Below are 19063 nucleotides of genomic sequence, written 5' to 3'. Positions count from 1 at the left end.
TAACCCCTTAATGGGGGTTAAAAGCACCCCGCTAGCAGCCGAAAAGCGCCGCTTAAACAGACCCGCCGCCCCAGGGTGAAAGTAGCCTAAATGAAGGGAACTCTGGAGGGAAAAAGCTACTCACTTTCATTACAGAAAGTATTTTTTAATGTCTTTAGGGCACGTCTGGCATGCCAGGATGCGTTTTGCAATCCCTGTAGCATCTGGAAAAGAATATTTAATTTTCACAATATTTTCAAATTGTAGCTTTGCTCTAAGCAGAAATTGCACTGTGGAATGGTTTTCAAACTCTAGATGTTAGTTTTATCTCTTTTCCTTCTCTTGGGTAAAATAGTGAAACCATTTATGGAGCAGACTATAGGTAAACAGTATGCTGTCATGGTGGAGAACGTTAATGGGAATCATTAAAGGTTAACAAAAACTAAATTTGTCAGACAAAATGTACCCTCTTACCTGTCGGTTAAGGCCTGAGGGAACAGAAACTATCATCTACTGTATCCGAACAATCATACAGCTGAAGGAGGTACAAGATGGAGCTCACAAGCAAACTAAACTGGAACCTTACCCCTGCAGTGCCCCCTAGTTGCAAATTTGCATATTTCTTGTTTAAGAACTGCATCAAGTACAGTGTTACTTGAACTGTATTCCAGGAATTGTTTGTCTTCAGCTGAGAGAACTTGCAATAATTTAAGACTTTACATAAACTCTCAGAAATCTTTCATTAAAAGGTCTTCATGTTGTAAAAAATTGAAAAATATCTGCGCTAGATATGTGCATAAAAACAAAATAAGCGATTGAACCAACAGCTACTAGAACAGGCCAATAGAAAAAACACCTAGAAAATCACACTATATAAAGTGCAGTAAAAAGTAAACAAATTGTGACATATCAAAAAAAAGTTATAGCACAAAACAATTAAAAAAAATTAAACATGATACAAGTTCAAAATCAAAAAAAAAAAAAAAAATACATGCTAGTTTTTAATGTGGATATATGTTAGTGTATTTCCTTTACACAATAAATAGCCCATTTATACAGAATCACGCTATGATCTTTTATATTTAGTTATGCATATATCGTGAATGGGATTTTGATTTGGAGCACGCCAGGACAACCAGCACCACTGTGGATATATTTGGGAAAGGGTGTTCCCTACAGCTCGTTTGGCCTTTCCATTAGTTTGGAGGCCAATACATACTGGTAAGCTGCTACCTTTTACATCACATTTGCTTCCTTCTTTCTGGACACTTTTTGATTGAGGATTTTGAACTGCTATCATGTTTATTTTTTTTTACAGTGTCACAATGTTTTCTATTATAACTTTTGATATCATGTAAATTTTTCACTTTACAATAGCGCTGCTTTTCATGTTATATAGCTTGAATACCATGTCATAGATATGTTGAGTTATCATTGTAAAAGAAAAAAAACAAACATTCCACACTTTTCCCAATTTTTTCAGAAACAAAAAAAAAACTAAGTAAAACATTTTTTTCACAAGGCCTTCCCATCTCTAGTTGTAAGTGATTATAAAAGAGCTGACGTTTGGCTTCCATTTGTTAAATGTACTAGCAGATTTAATTACATTAACACTACTGTCAGGGCCTGGACTTGAACCCGGGACCTCTGTTATGTCTGGCAATGACTCTTCTCGCTGAATTACCAGAGATGCTGTCTGATCCACTGGACAACCCTGCATTGTGCCATGGCTTCTGCTGAACCTTGATCGCTTTGCTCCTCCTCTGAACTTACTGATTTACACCATGTGTCTGCGCTTACTGTTTGCCAGATTATTGTAATCTCTTCAGCAAGTATTTTGCTATCGTCTTCTTGCTGCCATCCATATTTTGCTACCACTCGTTATGGACCTTTGGCTTGTTCCTGAACCATGCTTATGCCTGATCCCAAACTGCAACTACTTGTTACTGACCATGCTTCTATTTGATCCTTACCTGCCTATCCGCTACTGGACCCCGACCTGCTCACCTCCTGGTGGGGCAATCCAGAGGGCCGTGACCTGGTACTAATGCACAGCAAAATTTATCTCCACCATCAGGAACTCTGGTGAACACCCGCCAGGGTGACTGCCTGTGTACCCATCCTGCTGGTTGGTGGGAATTGCACTACTGCTATATCAACTGGTCTTCGAGTTGGACCCCTGATCATGACAACTACTCTCCCCCCACGCCAGACTGACAATGCTACTGTCTGCTGTCTTTCCTGTGCCCATTTATTCAGAGTTTTGTCTTACTAATACAGGTGGTGTATTACTGGCCAGATCACCAGGTGAAAAACAGAGGAGGGGGGGGGGGGGGGGGGGGGTTGGGAAACACACTGATGCAGCCACATCTAAAAAGGATTGGCAAGCTGCAATACAATACATTTTCAGCATAGATGCCATAAAGTCCATACACAGTTCACCAGCATTTTTAGATTGTAAGGCCCTCTTGATTCCTCCTGTATGGAATTGTATTGTAACTGCCCTCATTTTGTAAAGTGCTGTGCAAACTGTTGGAGCTATATTAATCCTGAATAATACTATAAATACTATTAAAAGTTCTCATACGCAGAACTTTCAAAGTTTTAAAACCTATGCTGGCTTATATGCTGTCTGTTGTTTACTTAAATTTTCATTTTCATTTTCCATTTAAGACAATTCTTAATATTATGACCAAGTTACAAGAATTTGGATTTTTCTGCTTCTGAAAACAAGCACTGAGACCATTTCAGTTAAAAAAGCGATAAACAACCAGCAACAGATGCTTAGAAAGAAGTGCCATTCTTATCAGATTTGCATGGGCAGGAGGAAAGATACAATGGGAGGCCTATACAAGTTAGTCGACTTTAAGAATCTTTATTTTATGCCACCTGAGTAGTTTCACATTTATATAAAAAAAAAAAAAAAAAGGGGAAATAAAACCAGCATATACAAATCTCAAACATTCATAACTGCAGATGGCAGCTCATTTAGTAAAGAAATGTCTTTTTTCTGTTCAGCCACCATGAAGGGCAGGGCAGAATATTTCCAGCAAACAAATGGGTCTGTAGAGAAAATATTCTCGGTCTCTGGTAGATCAGGATACTTTAGTGCTAAAGACACTGCTATTAGGAAACTGTTCACAAAATATAGCCAAGGAATGTTCATGTCCATGTACGCTGGGATGTGAGCACACAATATAAATATGATTATCTGTAAAACAACAAAGGGACTCCATGTGCCCAAAAACGAGAACAAGAGAGAAGCCAAGAAAGGTTTTCGTCCTTGAATGGGCCACTGGTCTCCAGAGGGAAAAGAAAACAATACTATGGTGTCATTGGCATTAGAAATAACCTTCAGTGATTTTATGAACGACACAATTTCACAGCAGCACTCAGCTAACACCAGGAAAACTGTGAGAACCAGGGCAACTGATAAGTAGAAACTTTGTCTGCTGATATAGAATGTGCACAGGTATGTCGTCTCATAGCTGTCCACTGCAGGAGTGTCAATGGGAGAGCGAAGAACATAGGCAAAGGCTGTAATCCATAATAGCAGAACATAAATACAATATAGTATTCCAGGGTAGATCTGTGAAATCTTTATAGACTTCACAATAGTCAGGTAGTAATCCAGTCCAGATACCAAGAAAACTGGAAAGTGCAATATACCATATGTGTGAGAGATAATCTGGGTAAACAGACAAATGTGGTAGTTGGTGATTCGAAATCCTAAAAAGGAGAAGTCCTGGAAGTAGTGGATGAAAGCAATAACAAATAAGAGACCAAAGTCCATAGCAGCGAGAGAAATGCAGAAATAGCTCAAGAAGCTGGTGCTTACATTCCGGTGCCTTGCCCCAAAAATTAAGAAGTTCATAATTATTTTGCCTGCTATGATCAAGATGAGTATACAGCTCGGCTCCAGCTGCTGTGGCTCTGTTGAAAGCACTTCATATCCATTCATTACATCCAGACCTGATGTGTTGTCTGCAGTCGATATGCTTTTGAAAAGGATCTCGTCAGGCATGGCGAGACAGAAGAATGTGCTGTTTGCTTCGCAAGTTTCTTCTTTCTAGAACAATAAAAACAGGTTATGTGTACATGTAGAAAATGCTTTGCTATAATGAACATATCTATGTTTCTAGTGATGATGGAATCATATTATCCATGACCGTCAGACCACCAGTAGAAAGCCAGCTACTTTTCCTTCATTTTAAACTACTGATCTTCCCAGACTATTCTACCAATATGTCTGGTCTCTGTAGCAAGCAAGTCTCTTTTTTGGATAGAGAAGAAGTGATTAGAACCCCAGTAAAAGGTCCTTTCTCCTGGGGTGATTTACCATCCTGGTAATCATTAGGACAGAAAGCCCAAGCAATAAAAAAATAAATACTTGAACAGGTAACAGGAAATCTTGTAATAGAAAATAGGATTTTTGACTTACCCTAAAATCTGTTTCTCTGAGTTCATTGACAGACACAGCCTTCTTTATTCAGAACCATAGGGTTATATCGCCCCCTACAGGAGTAGGACATTAGGCAGGGAAAAAAAAAAAAAAAAAAAAAAAAAAAGGACTTGGCTATGCCCATGGGCAGTCCTATGTGATGTACACCCCCCTCTCTGCTTTATAGGCCTTCAGTTATGTAACAAGCAGTATTAGAAGTATTAAAATTCCATAGAGGAATGGGTGCTGTGTCTGTCAACTCAGAGAAATGGATTTTACAGTAAGTCAAAAATCCTATTTTCTCATTTGTTCATTGACAGACACAGCCTTCTTTATTCAGAACCAGAGAAAACAAAAATCCCCTTCACGAGGGGAAAAAAAAAAAACACACACCTCTAGACCGCAGCCTGCAGAACCTTGCGACCAAAAGAAGCATCCGCAGATGCCAGCACATCCACCTTGTAAAATTTTGTGAAAGTGTGCACCGACGACCAGGTGGCCGCCTTGCAAACTTCCATAACCGATGACGGAAGGCCCGGGAGGTACTCAGCATCCGAGTCGAGTGCGCCTTCACCGGGAAGGGAGGAACCCGACCCTTTATTAGAATAGGCCTCAGCCACCATCTTCCTGATCCATCTAGAGCTGGACGCCGAGGAAGCAGATAGCCCCTTCTTTCTTTCTTCGGGAATTTCTCATATATTTTCAAACGGAGGTTTCTGTAGAACCAAAAGTACAAGTCTCAAGTCCCACAGTGGCAAGGGAGATAGCACCGGTGGAACCACATGTCGCACTCCCTGAATGAAGGTACGCACCAGGGAATGCGAAGCCAGGGAACGTTGAAAGAAAAAAGCCAAGGCCGACACCTGGCCCTTGACAGTACTCAAGGCCAAAATTCTTTTCAACACCCCTTTGAAGAGAAGTCAAAATCCGAGCCACCGAAAAGGAACGTGGGTGAAACCCCACTGACTCACACAAAGAAATGTACGCATTCCACGTCCGATAATATACCTTCCTGGAAGTAGACTTTCTAGCTTTGAGCAGCGTCGGAATGACCGACACAGATAAGCCCCTATCCTTCAACACCTGGCTTTCAATACCCAGGGCGTTAAAGCCAGCAATGGTAAAGGCCCTTGGGATAGCAGATCCTCCCTGAGAGGCAGCCGCCAGGTCGGTGTACCAGGGCCGACGAGGCCAGTCCGGGGCCACTAGAATGACCGGAATTCCTTCGTCCTCAAGCTTGTGCAACAGCTGCCGCAGAAGCTTGAGAGGAGGAAAGGCGTAGATAGCGTCTGAGGCATCCGCCAGAGGGTCCCAAGACCTGGCTACAAACCTCTGCACCTTCCTGTTGATTTGGGATGCTATCAGATCTACCTCTGGAGATTCCCAGCGTAGACAGATCTGTTGAATGGTCCAATACTTGACAACTGAGGTAATCTGCCTGCCAGTTGTCCACTCCCGGAATGTGAATGGTGGAGATGGACAGGACGAAACACTCTGCCCACTGCAGAATGCCAGCTACTTCCAGGCCGGCTAACACACTCCTTGTTCCTCCCTGGTGGTTGACATAGGCCACCGCAGTGCCATTGTCTGACTGGATCCGTATTGGGAGCCCCCGAAGTCGATGTGTCCAATGATCCAGACAGAGTCTGATCGCCCGGAGGTCCAAGATGTTGATAGGTAGCCTGGATTCCTCCAGCGTCCAGTGACCCTGAGCCAAGCTTAGGCCCAGGACTCCTCCCCACCTGGACAGACTGGCATCGGTGGGGACCACCGTCCAGTACAGCGGGAGAAAAGATTTTTCATGCCTGGGAACGAAGCCACCAGATCAGGGACCCTTTGGTTCCTTTGCTGAGCCAAATCGGACTGTCTAGAGACTCGGAAAAATGTGTCCCATTTCAACAAGATCTCCCCCCTTGCAGGGGTCTCGTATGGAACTGAGCAAACAGGTCTGAGCAGTGATCTCTATGTTGTCCCACAGGGACGCTGGGGAATCTGCTCTCAGCAGGTTGTCCAGGTACCCTAGAACAGCAATCCCCCGCTGGCGCAGCAGTGCCAGAACCGGGGCCAACACTTTGGTGAAGACCCAAGGAGTGGAGGCAAGACCAAAAGGGTAACGCCGCAAACTGATAATGCTCCTCTCCCACAGCAAAGCGGAGGAACCGCTGGCACTGTGCACAAATCGGAATGTGCAGGTAAGCATCGATGATGTCGATGGAGGCAAGAAAGACCCCCTGATGAAGAGATGCCACTATGGAGTGAATGGACTCCATTCTGAACTTCCGCACCCGCACATAGCGGTTCAGGGTCTTGAGGTCCAGAATCGGACGTACCGTACCCTCTTTTTTGGGGATCGTAAATAGGTTTGAATAACAGTCCTGGAAACGTTCTGATACCAGAACCGGGACAATCACCCCTTTGAGCAACAGGCCTTGCACCACGTCCCGGAGGGCTAACAAGCAATCCAGAGACAGATGCAGATGGAAAAAAAAAAAAATCTGCTTGGGGGACAAGTCTGGAACTCGATCTTGTAACCTGACAGTCACTTCATTGACCCACTTGTCGTTTATCAGAGAACGGGCCCCGAAACCATCGAAGACACCCCCCCTACCCGGACAGCGGGTGAGGATGCCTCTTCATACCGAAGGAGTCTTGTCTGGGGTTTCTCTCTCTCGATTTGCCTGACCAGGGCCACTTGCGACCTCCCGAGGGGGGCTTGAAAGACTTGGAGCCTTTGTCAGTGGACCCTGAGGGAGAAAAAAAACAAACAAAAAAACAAACTGTGTGCCAAGAAGGACCACGCTTGTGACTTGGCTCCTTCCCCTTCTTAGACTGTGGAAGAAAAGTACTCTTCCCCCCTGTGACACTCTTAATGATATCATCCAGAGTGGCCCCAAACAAATGATCGCCTTGAAAAAGGCAGATCACCTAGGGCCTTTAGAGGCCTGGTCCGCAGTCCAGTACTTCAGCCACAATACCCGTCGAAGCACTACCGCTGAAACAGGTAGCTTAGAAAGCAAGGGAGCTGCGTCCAAAGAGGCATCGCAGACAAACTGCAGCCCATGGACCAGTTGGTCCGCTAATTCTGTGAAGGCAGGAGGAAACTGGTCACCTTCCAGATCACAGCGCAACAGCTTCGCCCATTCCGTCAGCGTTTGGGACACCAGAGAAATAGCCAAAACCAGCCGAAGCGCCAAACCCACAAAAGAGAACATACTGAGGCTCAGAGACTCTGCCTTCCCGTCAGCCAGGTCTTTAACCGGAAATTATAGTGGTTTTGTTCAACCGAGAAATCGGGAGATCCACCACAGGATAGCATTTTTTGAGTAAACTCTCCTCAAAAGGGATAACGCACAGCGAAACACTTTGGGATCACAAAAGGGAGTTTGACGCTCCCATTCTTATAGACAAACTTGTCAAAAAAGTAGGGATAAGGGAACACTTTTGCTGCGTGAGGCAGCGTGTGAGTGCCAAAGGGGACCGGCACCTCCACCGCAGCTGTGGCTGCATCTCCATTTTTTTTCCCCGCACAGAAGCAATCAGTGCGTCCACTAGTTCTTTCTCGTGCGCAGCCACTGGGCGCTGAGGAACCATACTCACTGTCCGAAAGATCTAGGAGAGTGGCTGCAGACCCCACAGGGTGGGCCCTATCCACGGCAGCCGAATCAGATTCAAGGTCTGACGAGACAGATGAAGCAGAGGACAAAAAGGAAAGTCAAAAGGACTCCGGGGCCGCCGTCAGTGCATCAGCATATGACTGGGACCCAGAGGGACCTGCAGCCTCCGACAGGGGGTCAAGTGGGGAAACATGCTCAAGACTCCATAGGAGGAAAGAAAGAAAGAAAGAAAGAAAGAAAGAGAAAGAAAGAAAGAAAGAAAGAAAGAAAGAAAGAAAGAAAAAGAAAGAAAGAAAGAAAAAGAAAGAAAGAAAGAAAGAGAAAGAAAGAAAGAAAGAAAGAAAAAGAAAGAAAGAAAGAGAAAGAAAGAAAGAAAGAAAGAAAGAAAGAAAAAGAAAGAAAGAAAGAAAGAAAGAAAAAGAAAGAAAGAAAAAGAAAGAAAGAGAAAGAAAGAAAGAAAAAGAAAGAAAGAGAAAGAAAGAAAGAAAGAGAAAGAAAGAAAGAGAAAGAAAGAAAGAAAGAAAGAAAGAAAGAAAGAAAGAAAGAAAGAAAGAAAGAAAGAAAGAAAGAAAGAAAGAAAGAAAGAAAGAAAGAAAGAAAAAGAAAGAAAAAGAAAGAAAGAGAAAGAAAGAAAGAAAGAGAAAGAAAGAAAGAAAGAAAAAGAAAGAAAGAGAAAGAAAGAAAGAAAGAGAAAGAAAGAAAGAGAAAGAAAGAAAGAAAGAAAGAAAGAAAGAAAGAAAGAAAGAAAGAAAGAAAGAAAGAAAGAAAGAAAGAAAGAAAGAAAGAAAGAAAGAAAGAAAGAAAAAGAAAGAAATAAAGAAAAAGAAAGAAAGAAAGAAAAAGAAAGAAAGAAAAAGAAAGAAAGAAAGAAAAAAAGAAAGAAAAAAAGAAAGAAAGAAAGAAAGAAAAAGAAAGAAAAAGAAAGAAAGAAAAAGAAAGAAAAAGAAAGAAAGAAAGAAAGAAAGAAAGAAAGAAAGAAAGAAAGAAAGAAAGAAAGAAAGAGAAAGAAAGAAAGAGAAAGAAAGAAAGAAAAAAAGAAAGAAAAAAAGAAAGAAAGAAAGAAAGAAAGAAAGAAAGAAAGAAAGAAAGAAAGAAAGAAAGAAAGAAAGAGCCCCACACCAAGAGTGACCACTACAATTGGACACCCCCACACCGGTAGTGGTACCGGACCGCCAGGACACCCCACAGCAGAGAGAGGGGGGAGCCCCCAGACTCACCACTCCACCAGCATAGTACTTGCTTCCTCAGATGTAGATCTGCACACACGTGGCGTCCAAGGGGGAAGAAAACACAGGAGTCAGCGCCGGGTTAAAAAAGGAGGAGCTTCCACCTGCCAAAAACACGGCCCTGGGCTACACAATAATGGCCGCCGTTGCCTGAGCCAAAATCCACCATATCATGGCCGCCGAGCTACACAGACATGGTCGCAGGAAGTCGTCAGGCACTAGGTAAAAGGACGCCGACTACGGCAAAATGGCCGCCGGCCTTGCTATCTGAGACTACGACAGACACGAGAGAGAGATTGAGAGCGAGTAAGAATATGAATCCGGGCACCGGACCCAGTGCCTCCCTCCGGTAAGCACAGCACCTAGGTGGCGCGCACCCCCAGCACTCAACCCCATCCCCCAGGACCCAACCACAGGCACACTACCCCATATGGAGAGGGGAGGGGGAAAGAGGGGTTACCAAGGGACCTCCAGGGCCAGGAAAAGAGGGTGCAGGGACAGAGGGCACCCGCAGGACCGACCGACCCAGGGAGGGGTCCGCGTCCACCACAAAAGCTCCCTAAAGGGGAGAGGGGGACATTTACTCACAATACCAGGACCAAGCGGGCACCGCTCTAGACAGAACCTCCTCACCACCGAAGTGGGGGGCTGTCGGCCATGAGGGACGCTGCGACTCAAGCCGAGACCTGGTCGTACGCGACCTCGTGAGACGTTCAACTCGCAGAGCCAGCCCCCGTCCAGTAGGGCTATGTCGTGGCCGACCTAGCGCATAGCTGTGGTCTGCACACACTCGCTGGCCAGACTGGGGTGACCACTAGATCGAATGTCCAGCCCGTCACTCCTGACTAGGCAGAAAAAAAAACAAACAAAAAACACCTGAAGGCCTATAGCAGAGAGGGGTGTGTATAACACCTAGGACTGCCCGTGGGCGTAGCCAAGTCTTTTTTCTGCCTAGTGTCCTACTCCTGTAGGGGGCGATATAACCATATGGTTCTGAATAAAGAAGGCTATGTCTGTCAATGAACGAATGAGAAAAATAGGATTTTTATAACAGCTTACCTGTAAAATCCTTTTCTTGGATTACATCGTGGGACACAGAGCACCATAGTAATCACTATGTGTGTATAAAAGGCACCTTCAGGTGATGGACACTGGTATACCCAATACAGGAAGTTCACTCCCTATATAACCCCTCCTCCTACCAGGAGTACCTCAGTTTTTGTAACAAAGCAATATACCTAAACCCCAAAAGAGGGGAGGGACCTCTGTGTCCCATGACGTACTCCAAGAAAAGGATTTTACAGGTAAGCCGTTATGAAAATCCTATTTTCTTTATCGTACATCAAGGGACACAGAGCACCATAGTAATCACTATGTGGGATGTCCCATAGCAATGCTATTTGAGGGGAGGTAGACAACCCATAAGGCACCCCCAGACTTGAGGACCTATACTGCTGCCTACAGCACATTGCACCCAAAGGCGATATCCTCGCGCCTTCTTACATCCACCGGATAAAACTTGGTGGCTGTATGTACTAAAGGCCAGGTTGCGGCCTTACAGATCTGAGCCATGGAGGCCTGGTGACGCACTGCCCAAGAAGCACTAACCACCCTGGTAGAGTGCGCCTTGACTTGAAAAGGTGGAATCTTAACCCTTAAATCATACGTCTGAATTATAACCTGCCGAATCCACTTAGTGACAGTGGATTTCAATGCTGCCTGTCCTTTCTTAGGACCCTCTGGCAGTACAAATGAGACATCAGTCTTCCAAATCTGAGCAGTCGTCTTTAAAAATAGACTTTGACCACTCTCACCACATCAAGACAATGTAATGATTTCTCTTCCCTGAAACATGGTTTTGGAAAAAACGATGGCAGGACAATATCTTGGTTCAGGTGGAAACCTGGAGACCTTTTGGCAAAAAATCTTGATGAGGGCGTAACACCATTCTGTCCTCATAAATAAGTATGGCTCTTTACAAGAAAGAGCAGCCAATTCCGAAACCCTCCTTGCTGAGGATATAGCAACCAAAAATACTAACTTTCTTGTCAGAAGGACTAAGGAAATGTGCTGTATCGGTTCAAATGGCTGTTTTTGTAACACTGACAAAATGAAGTTCAAGTCCCAAGGGTTCAAAGGAGGTCTAACTGGTGGATTAAGCCGCATCACCCCTTGCATAAAACCCCTGACTAAAGAATGTCTAGCAAGCTGTCTGGGGAAAAAAAAAAAAAAAAACAATAAAGCTGAGACTTGGCCCTTAATAGTACTCAAGGCCAACTTCATCTCTACCCCTAATTGTAGAAAGGCAAGAATTCTGCATATGAGGGTGACAACCCTTGGATTTACACCAGGAAACATAATATATAGTTCTGGAAGCTGGCTTCCTTACATTAAAAGGTAGAGATAACTGACCCAGAAAGCCCACGTTTTTTCAAAATGTGGGTTTCAATAGCCAAGCCGTTAAGTTTAGCATTTGTAAGGTAGGATGGAATATCGGCGCCTGTGAAAGTAGGTCTGGCCGTAGTCGAAGGGACCATGGATCCTCCACCGCCATCTTTACGATCTCTGCATACCAGGACCTTCTGGGCCACGCTGGGGCTACCAGAATTACCGGCTTGCTTTCCAACTTAATCCTGCAAAGAAGTTGTGGCAGCAACTGAATAGGGGAAATGCATAAATCAGTGAAAACTGATCCCACGGGGTCACCAACGCATCTGTTCCACATGCGAGTGTATCCCTCATCCTGGATACAAAGTCGACCAACTTCATGTTGAATCTGGACGCCAGAAGATCTACATCCGGAGTCCCCAATTTTTGGCAAACAGCCCGAAAGATGTCAGGGTGAAGGGACCATTCCCCCGGGAATAACTGCTGGCGACTCAAGTAGTCCGCCTGCCAATTCTCTACTCCCGGAATGAAGACTGCCGATGGGCAAGGAATGTTTCGTGCCCAAGTTAGAATATGGCTCACCTCTGTCTGTGCTGTGAGACTCTTGGTGCCCCCTTGGGTGACTGATATAAGCCACAGCTGTGGCATTGTCGGATTGGATCCTAACAGGACAATCCCGTAACCTGAAAGTCCAGGCCTTCAGAGCCAGACGCACTGCCCGAATCTCTAGGATGTTGATGGGCAAGGCTCTTTCGGTTCTTGACCACTGTCCCTGGACAGTTGTCTTCTCTAGTACTGCTCCCCAGCCTAAAAGGCTGGCATCTGTTACCACTTTTCAGATAACTGGTCTGAAGGATCTTCCTTTCAGCAGATTTTGGGTTAGTAACCACCGAGGCTTTGGGACACCCTTGGGGATAGCCGCATTGGCAAGTCTAAAGTTTGAATAGTTTTGTTCCAAGCAGACAGGATACTGTTTTACAACAGTCTCGAATGGAACTGGGCATAGGGAACCGCTTTGAATGAAGCCACCATCTTTCCTAACTACCTAATGCAAAGGATCTCCTTTTGACTTGACCATCCGCACAAGCTCTCTTATGGAGTTGATCTTTGCCTGAGGCAAGAACACCTTTTTCTGGGCTGTGTCTATGATCAGACCCAAGTGCTCCAGCCTTTTTAGTGGTTTTAAGGAAGACCTCTCTAGGTTGAGAATCCAACCCAGATATTCCAGGTAACTGGTTGGAGCAAAGCGTGCGCATTACAAACGAGCCACCGACTGGTCTATTAGCAATAGATTGTCTAGGTACGCCAAGACTGTTATGCCCTGTGCCCTTAACCTGGCTAGAGGTGGTGCCAGGACTTTTGTAAAACACCCAGGGTGCTGTAGCTAGCCCAAAGGGCAAGGCTACAAACTGGAAATGTTGCTGTTCTACCTCGAACCACAGAAACCTTTGGTGAGCTGGGAAATATAGGGACATGCAGATACGCATCCCTGATGTCGATAGATGCCAGTAGGATAGACACCACTGACCTGATCGACTCCATGCGAAAGGAGAGGATCTTCAGGAACGGATTTAGATTCTTGATCTAAAATGGTTCTGACACCTCCATTTGGTTTTGGTACCGTAAAGAGGTTTGAATAAAAAACGCCAAACCTTGCTCTTTTATGGGGATTTGTATGATCAACCCCGGAGCCAGTAATCGGTCTAGTGCCGGAAACAGAGATTGCCTTTTCCCTGGATCTTTGGGAACGTTCGACCTCAGAAAACGAGAGACGGTGGAAACTCCAGAAATTCTAGTTTGCACCCTAGAGACACTGTGGAGATGACCCACATGTCCTGAATTTCCTCTTGCTAGACTTCTGAGTATTGCAGAAGTCTTCCCCCCACTCTGACGAGGGGGAGCGCCCCTTCACGATGAGGCTTTGGAATTTTGCTTTGCAGGTTGCTGCCCCCAGGACTTCTTTTGTGCCTGGGCCTGACCTTGAGGATTTCCTCCAGAGTCTCACAGCGTAGGCCGTTGCCACTGCCTAGAGGCGGATGACCCTAGAGCAGGGGAAAGAGTCCGCTTAAATGAAGGGCATTTACACTTTCTTTTGACTGGCAAAAAAAAAAAAAAAAAGAGTACTTTTCCCACTAGAAATCATTTGGATGCATTTGTCCAAATCATCCCCAAATAGCCAAACCCCATGAAAAGGAAAACCAGTGAGGAGCTTTTTGCATGGTGCTTCAGCTGACCAATTTTTTTAACCACAGGATCCTACGCATGTGTACTAGCACAAGCGCAAGGCGGGACGCCTGGTGAATAGAATCTTTCATGGCGTCTATGGCAAAACATAATGCTTTTGGTAGTTCGGCCAAATCCCGGGCTTGTTGTGCAGGAACCTCCTTAAGGGCCTTTCTAAACTGGTCCTTTAGGGACTGACAGATGCCTATTGCAGCGACTGCAGGCTGAGGCACACTGGAAATCGCAGCGTCAACTGCTGGTACATTCCATTTTTTGGTGAATTTCTCCTCCATGGGATAGAGTGCTGTGAATCTCTTTGGAGAGGGAAAATGCTTATCCGGGTGATCCCATTCAGCCTAAATAAGCTGTTCTAGTAATGCATGGACAGGAAATGCATGCAAAGGCTGTGAAGGTTTTAAAGGAACCTAAAGAAGAAATAGAACTTTCAGCTGACTCCGTTAGGGGTAGCTTGAAAGTAGAATGAACCATCTCCGTAAGAGATTGTACCAGCAATTTCTCAGATTGCGAGGCTGAAAAAAAGGTTCATCCACCGTTGTCTCCTCTGCATTTACTCCTAGTGGAGACTTTAAGGCATGACAACATTTTTACACATGGAAGAAGAAAAAAAAACCCATAGGTGGACATTTTTCAGTTCCTAGGCTTCTTCCCTTACATTTTCCTCGCTGCAGGATACTGCTGTAACAGACAGATCCAAACTTCACCCATCACAGCGGGCTGCGTTTAGCAAACCTTCAAGGACCGGGTCCCTTTATAGGGGTTCCACTCCCTTGGACCTGTATTAGCACCCCGCCAGGAAAAGCTTTAGGTAATGCAAGCATGACCATAATGCCCTGGGTCCCAGGGTCCAGCCCTGCAAAGAGGCGTTACAGGCAAAACCTCGTGCTTCGTATACGAGGCCCGGGTACCTTCCACCTTGAGCGCAGTGGCACTTTGGATGGATCCGGTCTGTGGAGACTATTTAAATCCAGCATGGATCCCTCCTGGAGCTCCTCAGAGCACATATTCACTTGTGACCAACACCTTAGACACTGGCGAAAAAACTGAGGTACTCCTGGTAGGACGAGGAGGGGCTATATAGGGAGTGAACTTCCTGTATTGGGTATACCAGTGTCCATCACTTGAAGGTGCCTATATACCCACATAGTGATTACTATGGTGCTCTGTGTCCCATGATGTACGATAAAGAAACACTTATTTTGGTGACAACTGTCAGAGATTTCCTCTTCCTTCGTATTGTGTTTGTAGGACAGGAAGTGAAGAACTTCTCACCAATGGGACACAGAAGACACAGAAAACAGGACAGGACAGGAGGTTGTAGCATTCCCTGTTCTATCCCAAACAAAAAACAAACAAAAACCACAACAAACAAAATTACAAAATCAATTCGAGAGGCAAACCTGCATGTGTTACAGATTCTCTTAACAATTTTACAGCCTGGGCCATACATCGTATGGGCTTGTCAGCAGGGGGTTTAACACACACACACAAACTACACAGCCACACAACCACCAGAAGTGTGTCTAAATCTGATAAGCCAGCTGTCGGATGAAAGCAATCTGGTCACTTTGCCTCCAACCCCCCCCCCCCCGTAAAGACAGCAGGTTGCATGCACCTTTTAGCGTGCCCAGGACTGCCATGGCGGGTGCCACTGGGTAGGGGAGGGAGCTGAATGTCCACTCTCCTTCCCTTCTTCTTACGAACCTGGAAAAACATGTGAAGTGTCACTACAGGGTCCCCATGTCACTTTCCCTGACCTGTATGACCGGGGAAGAATGTTATGCAGTGCAATCTGCACTATGGCATACTGGTTTACCAGGATGTCACTTTAACAAAAGCCGTTTTTTTTTTTTCACACACGTCCTTCATTGCTGACACTACTCCATACAGCTTCCTCTCATGACCACTCCCCCTACTCCATACAGCTTCCTCTCATGACCACTCCTCACTTCCTCCCATATATTCTCTGCATTAGTCCCATAGTAACTAGCTTGACAAAGGAGTGCAGCTGCCATGCCATTCACGGCTTGCTGACTCAGGAAACGCGTCCCATGTGTGTGATGTCATCGCCACTCCCCTGGATTGCTGTTTGCCTTCCAAGCCTCATTCTGGTATTCCTCCATCATTGCCAGCCGGTGGACACAGTGAATCTGAAAGACCAGTCTGATTACACATCCATGGCAGGGATGATCGACCTCACGGACCCCTCCAGTTACATCTGGGACTCTCATATGCCTTTTTAACTCAACACAAATGTGAGTGTAATCTCTGTTACTGCTCTTTTTATTAAAGTTGTTTTTAAGTCTGCACCCAGAGGCGCCTCCTTTCTTTGTTTCTTACTGTGTGTACACAGCATTATAATTTCATTAACATGAAAAAAATTATATCTGAAACTAGGTTCACTTTAAAGTGGTTGTAAAATAAAAAAAAAAAAAAAAAAAAAAAAAAATGCGCCTGTTCCTTTAGCGCTGTTGCAGTGTAATTTGTCCCTTTTTTTAATCTAAAATACTTGCCTGTTCCTGTGTCCCCCTTTGTGTGCTGACCATGGTAATCATGGCTGCTGATCCATGATACTCAGGGCCAAAATAGGGGGGGGGGGGGGGGCGTGGCTGGGGTTCCACCTGCACAGGGAACTGCTGCTGCCTGATCAAGTGTAATGGACAGGCAGGTCTCCCTCCTAGGGACAGCCTATTCTTTTTTTGCGTGAGGCATCCCAGAGAAGAAGAGGCCCTGGATTAGGAGGGGAGTACACCGGAGGCCCTGGACTTGATTTGATAAATTTGGAAAGCAGGGTACAGAGGAGGCTCTGGAGTGGGCTGTAGTTGGACTAGGAGAGGAGTGCAAAGGAGACCCTGGACTAGGGGATGGGAGCAGAGGAGGCCATCGACTAGGAAATGGTGGTTGGTGCGGCAAAGGCGCCTGGATAGTGGGGTACAAGGGAGATACTGGACTAAGTGAGGAGTTGCCTGGAGGTACCGGATCAGGAGAGGGGGTGTCTGGAGGTCCTGGACTATGAGAGGGGGATCGTGGAGGCCCTCTGGACTAGGAAAGAGGGTGCCTGAAGGACCTTCCAGCTTCAGGGAGAAAGAGCCTGAATCTAAAGCCTGGGCCGAGGAAGAGCTTGCCTGGGCTCTGGAGGGAGAGTTCACAACATAAACGGGGACATTTATCAATTGTCACAAGTAATGATAAACAGGAGCAGAGAGACAGGTTGTGTGATAGGTTTATTAAAAAGGAGAAGTACAGCCAAAGCCTGTTTGGTTGTACTTCTCCAGTTGATCACAGCAGTGCAGGTTGTTTTGCACTCCTGTGACCCATTTTCAGCTGACAGCGGGCTTAAGCATGCTGTCGGCTGATGTCAGAGATGGTTCAGGCTGGGGAAAGATTGCAACCATATGGTTGGGATCCACTCGCATACCTGGACAGGCACCCAGCTCAGCCTTTCAGAGCCCGAGCTGGCCACTCCTGCTCCCTCCACAGCCCAGTGTTTCAGTGAACACCGTGGTTCGATCAAAGCAGAGAGACAGACTGACGGCCACCAGCTCTCTGCTCAGGGAGCACTGAGAGCTGAGTGATCGGCTGTTTGATTACTCAGTTCTCAGCATTATAGGCGGTGGTGGACAGATGCGGCACCTACCTAGGCAAGTACGGTTCATTAATAAAATTCCCATACTTCTCTTTTAATTACCTGACATCTCCTCTTTCCTGCTGTTCGGTCCACATGACGACAATTAGGCCTCATTCACATGGAGCATATGCGTTAATGCCCAGTGTGATGGCCATGTATTGTGTGGGGATGCATGGTGTCCTGTGCATCCCTGTGCAGGCAGTCCAGTTAATTGGGACGCAGCAGCTGCATGGATATAGTTGAACGTTAAAATTTGACGTGCGGGGGGCAGGAGGCGGAGCCTAGCAGAGCAGACATGCATTGTTAGAGCTCCACACCGCTGAGGAGAGAAGAGAAGGACAAAGCGGAGCCTGCAGGCTCAAAAGGTATCCATTTGAACCTTTTTGCCCCAGAGAACAAACTGTGAAAGTTTGGGCAGGAAATATGGTACTGGGAGGAAACCGTGGCAGAAATAAAAATCACCTCACAAAGAGCTCACAGGCACTCACTGCAGCTGAAGCAGCTCCAGTCACCTCACAAGATACAGCATCAGGGCGCTCTCACAGACAGAAAATGTCACAGCAAGACTCTCCATTTGAGTCAGATACAGAACAAATCCTCTCACAAACTTCTCCACAAGCCTCCTCAACATCCCCAGTAATATTATTACAATTTGAAAAGATGCTTCATAAGGCTTTAAAACAAACCTCAGACCAAATAACAAAAAGCCTAACCAAAGAAATAAGAGAGCTGGGAAACCGCACCGCAGCCTTAGAAATAAAAATGGATGAAATTGAAATTACAACCCAAGAAAATATAACAGAATTGGAACAATTAAAAAAAGAGAATTTAACACTTCAAACTAAGCTCGAAGATTACGAAAATAGAGCCAGACGTTCAAACTTGCGCATAAGGGGAATACCTGAAACTGTGACAGACCTGCAATCTACTATTACTGCTCTATTACAAGAACTAAAGCCAGATATCCCTATTGAACGTTTAGAACTGGACAGAGTACACAGAGCCCTCACAGCCAAAAAGAAAGATGGACCCCCACGTGATATAATCACAAAATTTCATTATTACAGAACGAAAGAACAAATACTAATTGCTGCAAGAGAAAAAAAGGAACTTAATTTTCAAGGACACAATTATCAAATTTTTGCTGACCTATCCCAACTTACTATTACTAAAAGACGATCCATGAAACCCCAACTAATGGAACTGCAACGCCACAACATTATGTATCAATGGGGCTTCCCCTTTTCAGTCAGATTTAACTACCAAGGTACAATTTACAGAAGCAGATCAGCAGATGAACTACAACAAACCCTTTTAAAATTAAATCTGACAGAACCCACAAGCAGCAACTCTCCCACACGCAGAAGAATGGCGTCATCTTCACCTTCAGGCAGCACCCAGAAAATTTCAGAACAAAATGGGAATCATCATTCTCACAAAAGAGGCCGTTATGCCACATCATCCATGGACCAAGAAGATTCAATGGACTGACATCCTAATTCCTGATATCTCTTCATTTATTATACTAAGAGATGGTTCTCTATAA

General features: G+C 45.3%; 1 protein-coding gene across 4 annotated transcripts in view; it reads right to left on the bottom strand.

Annotated features, from left to right (window-relative positions):
* Positions 1-2839: 2839 nt before the first annotated feature.
* The window catches only part of GPR160 (G protein-coupled receptor 160), an 87786-nt gene continuing 71562 nt past the window's right edge, over positions 2840-19063 (bottom strand). For 2 of the 4 annotated variants that reach the window (XM_073626176.1, XM_073626175.1), the window contains one exon: positions 2840-4048. In XM_073626176.1, the coding sequence (XP_073482277.1) occupies positions 2936-4003 (1068 nt within the window). In that variant the 5' untranslated portion in view covers positions 4004-4048 and the 3' untranslated portion in view covers positions 2840-2935. The remainder of the gene's footprint in view (positions 4049-19063) is intronic. The other 2 variants (XM_073626173.1, XM_073626174.1) reach the window with 1 other exon arrangement.

Source organism: Aquarana catesbeiana, linkage group LG04 (assembly GCF_042186555.1).
Source record: "Aquarana catesbeiana isolate 2022-GZ linkage group LG04, ASM4218655v1, whole genome shotgun sequence".
Lineage (NCBI taxonomy): Eukaryota > Metazoa > Chordata > Amphibia > Anura > Ranidae > Aquarana > Aquarana catesbeiana.
The sequence above is the reverse complement of the archived record's forward strand: the minus strand, read 5'-3'. Positions and strand labels throughout refer to the sequence as shown.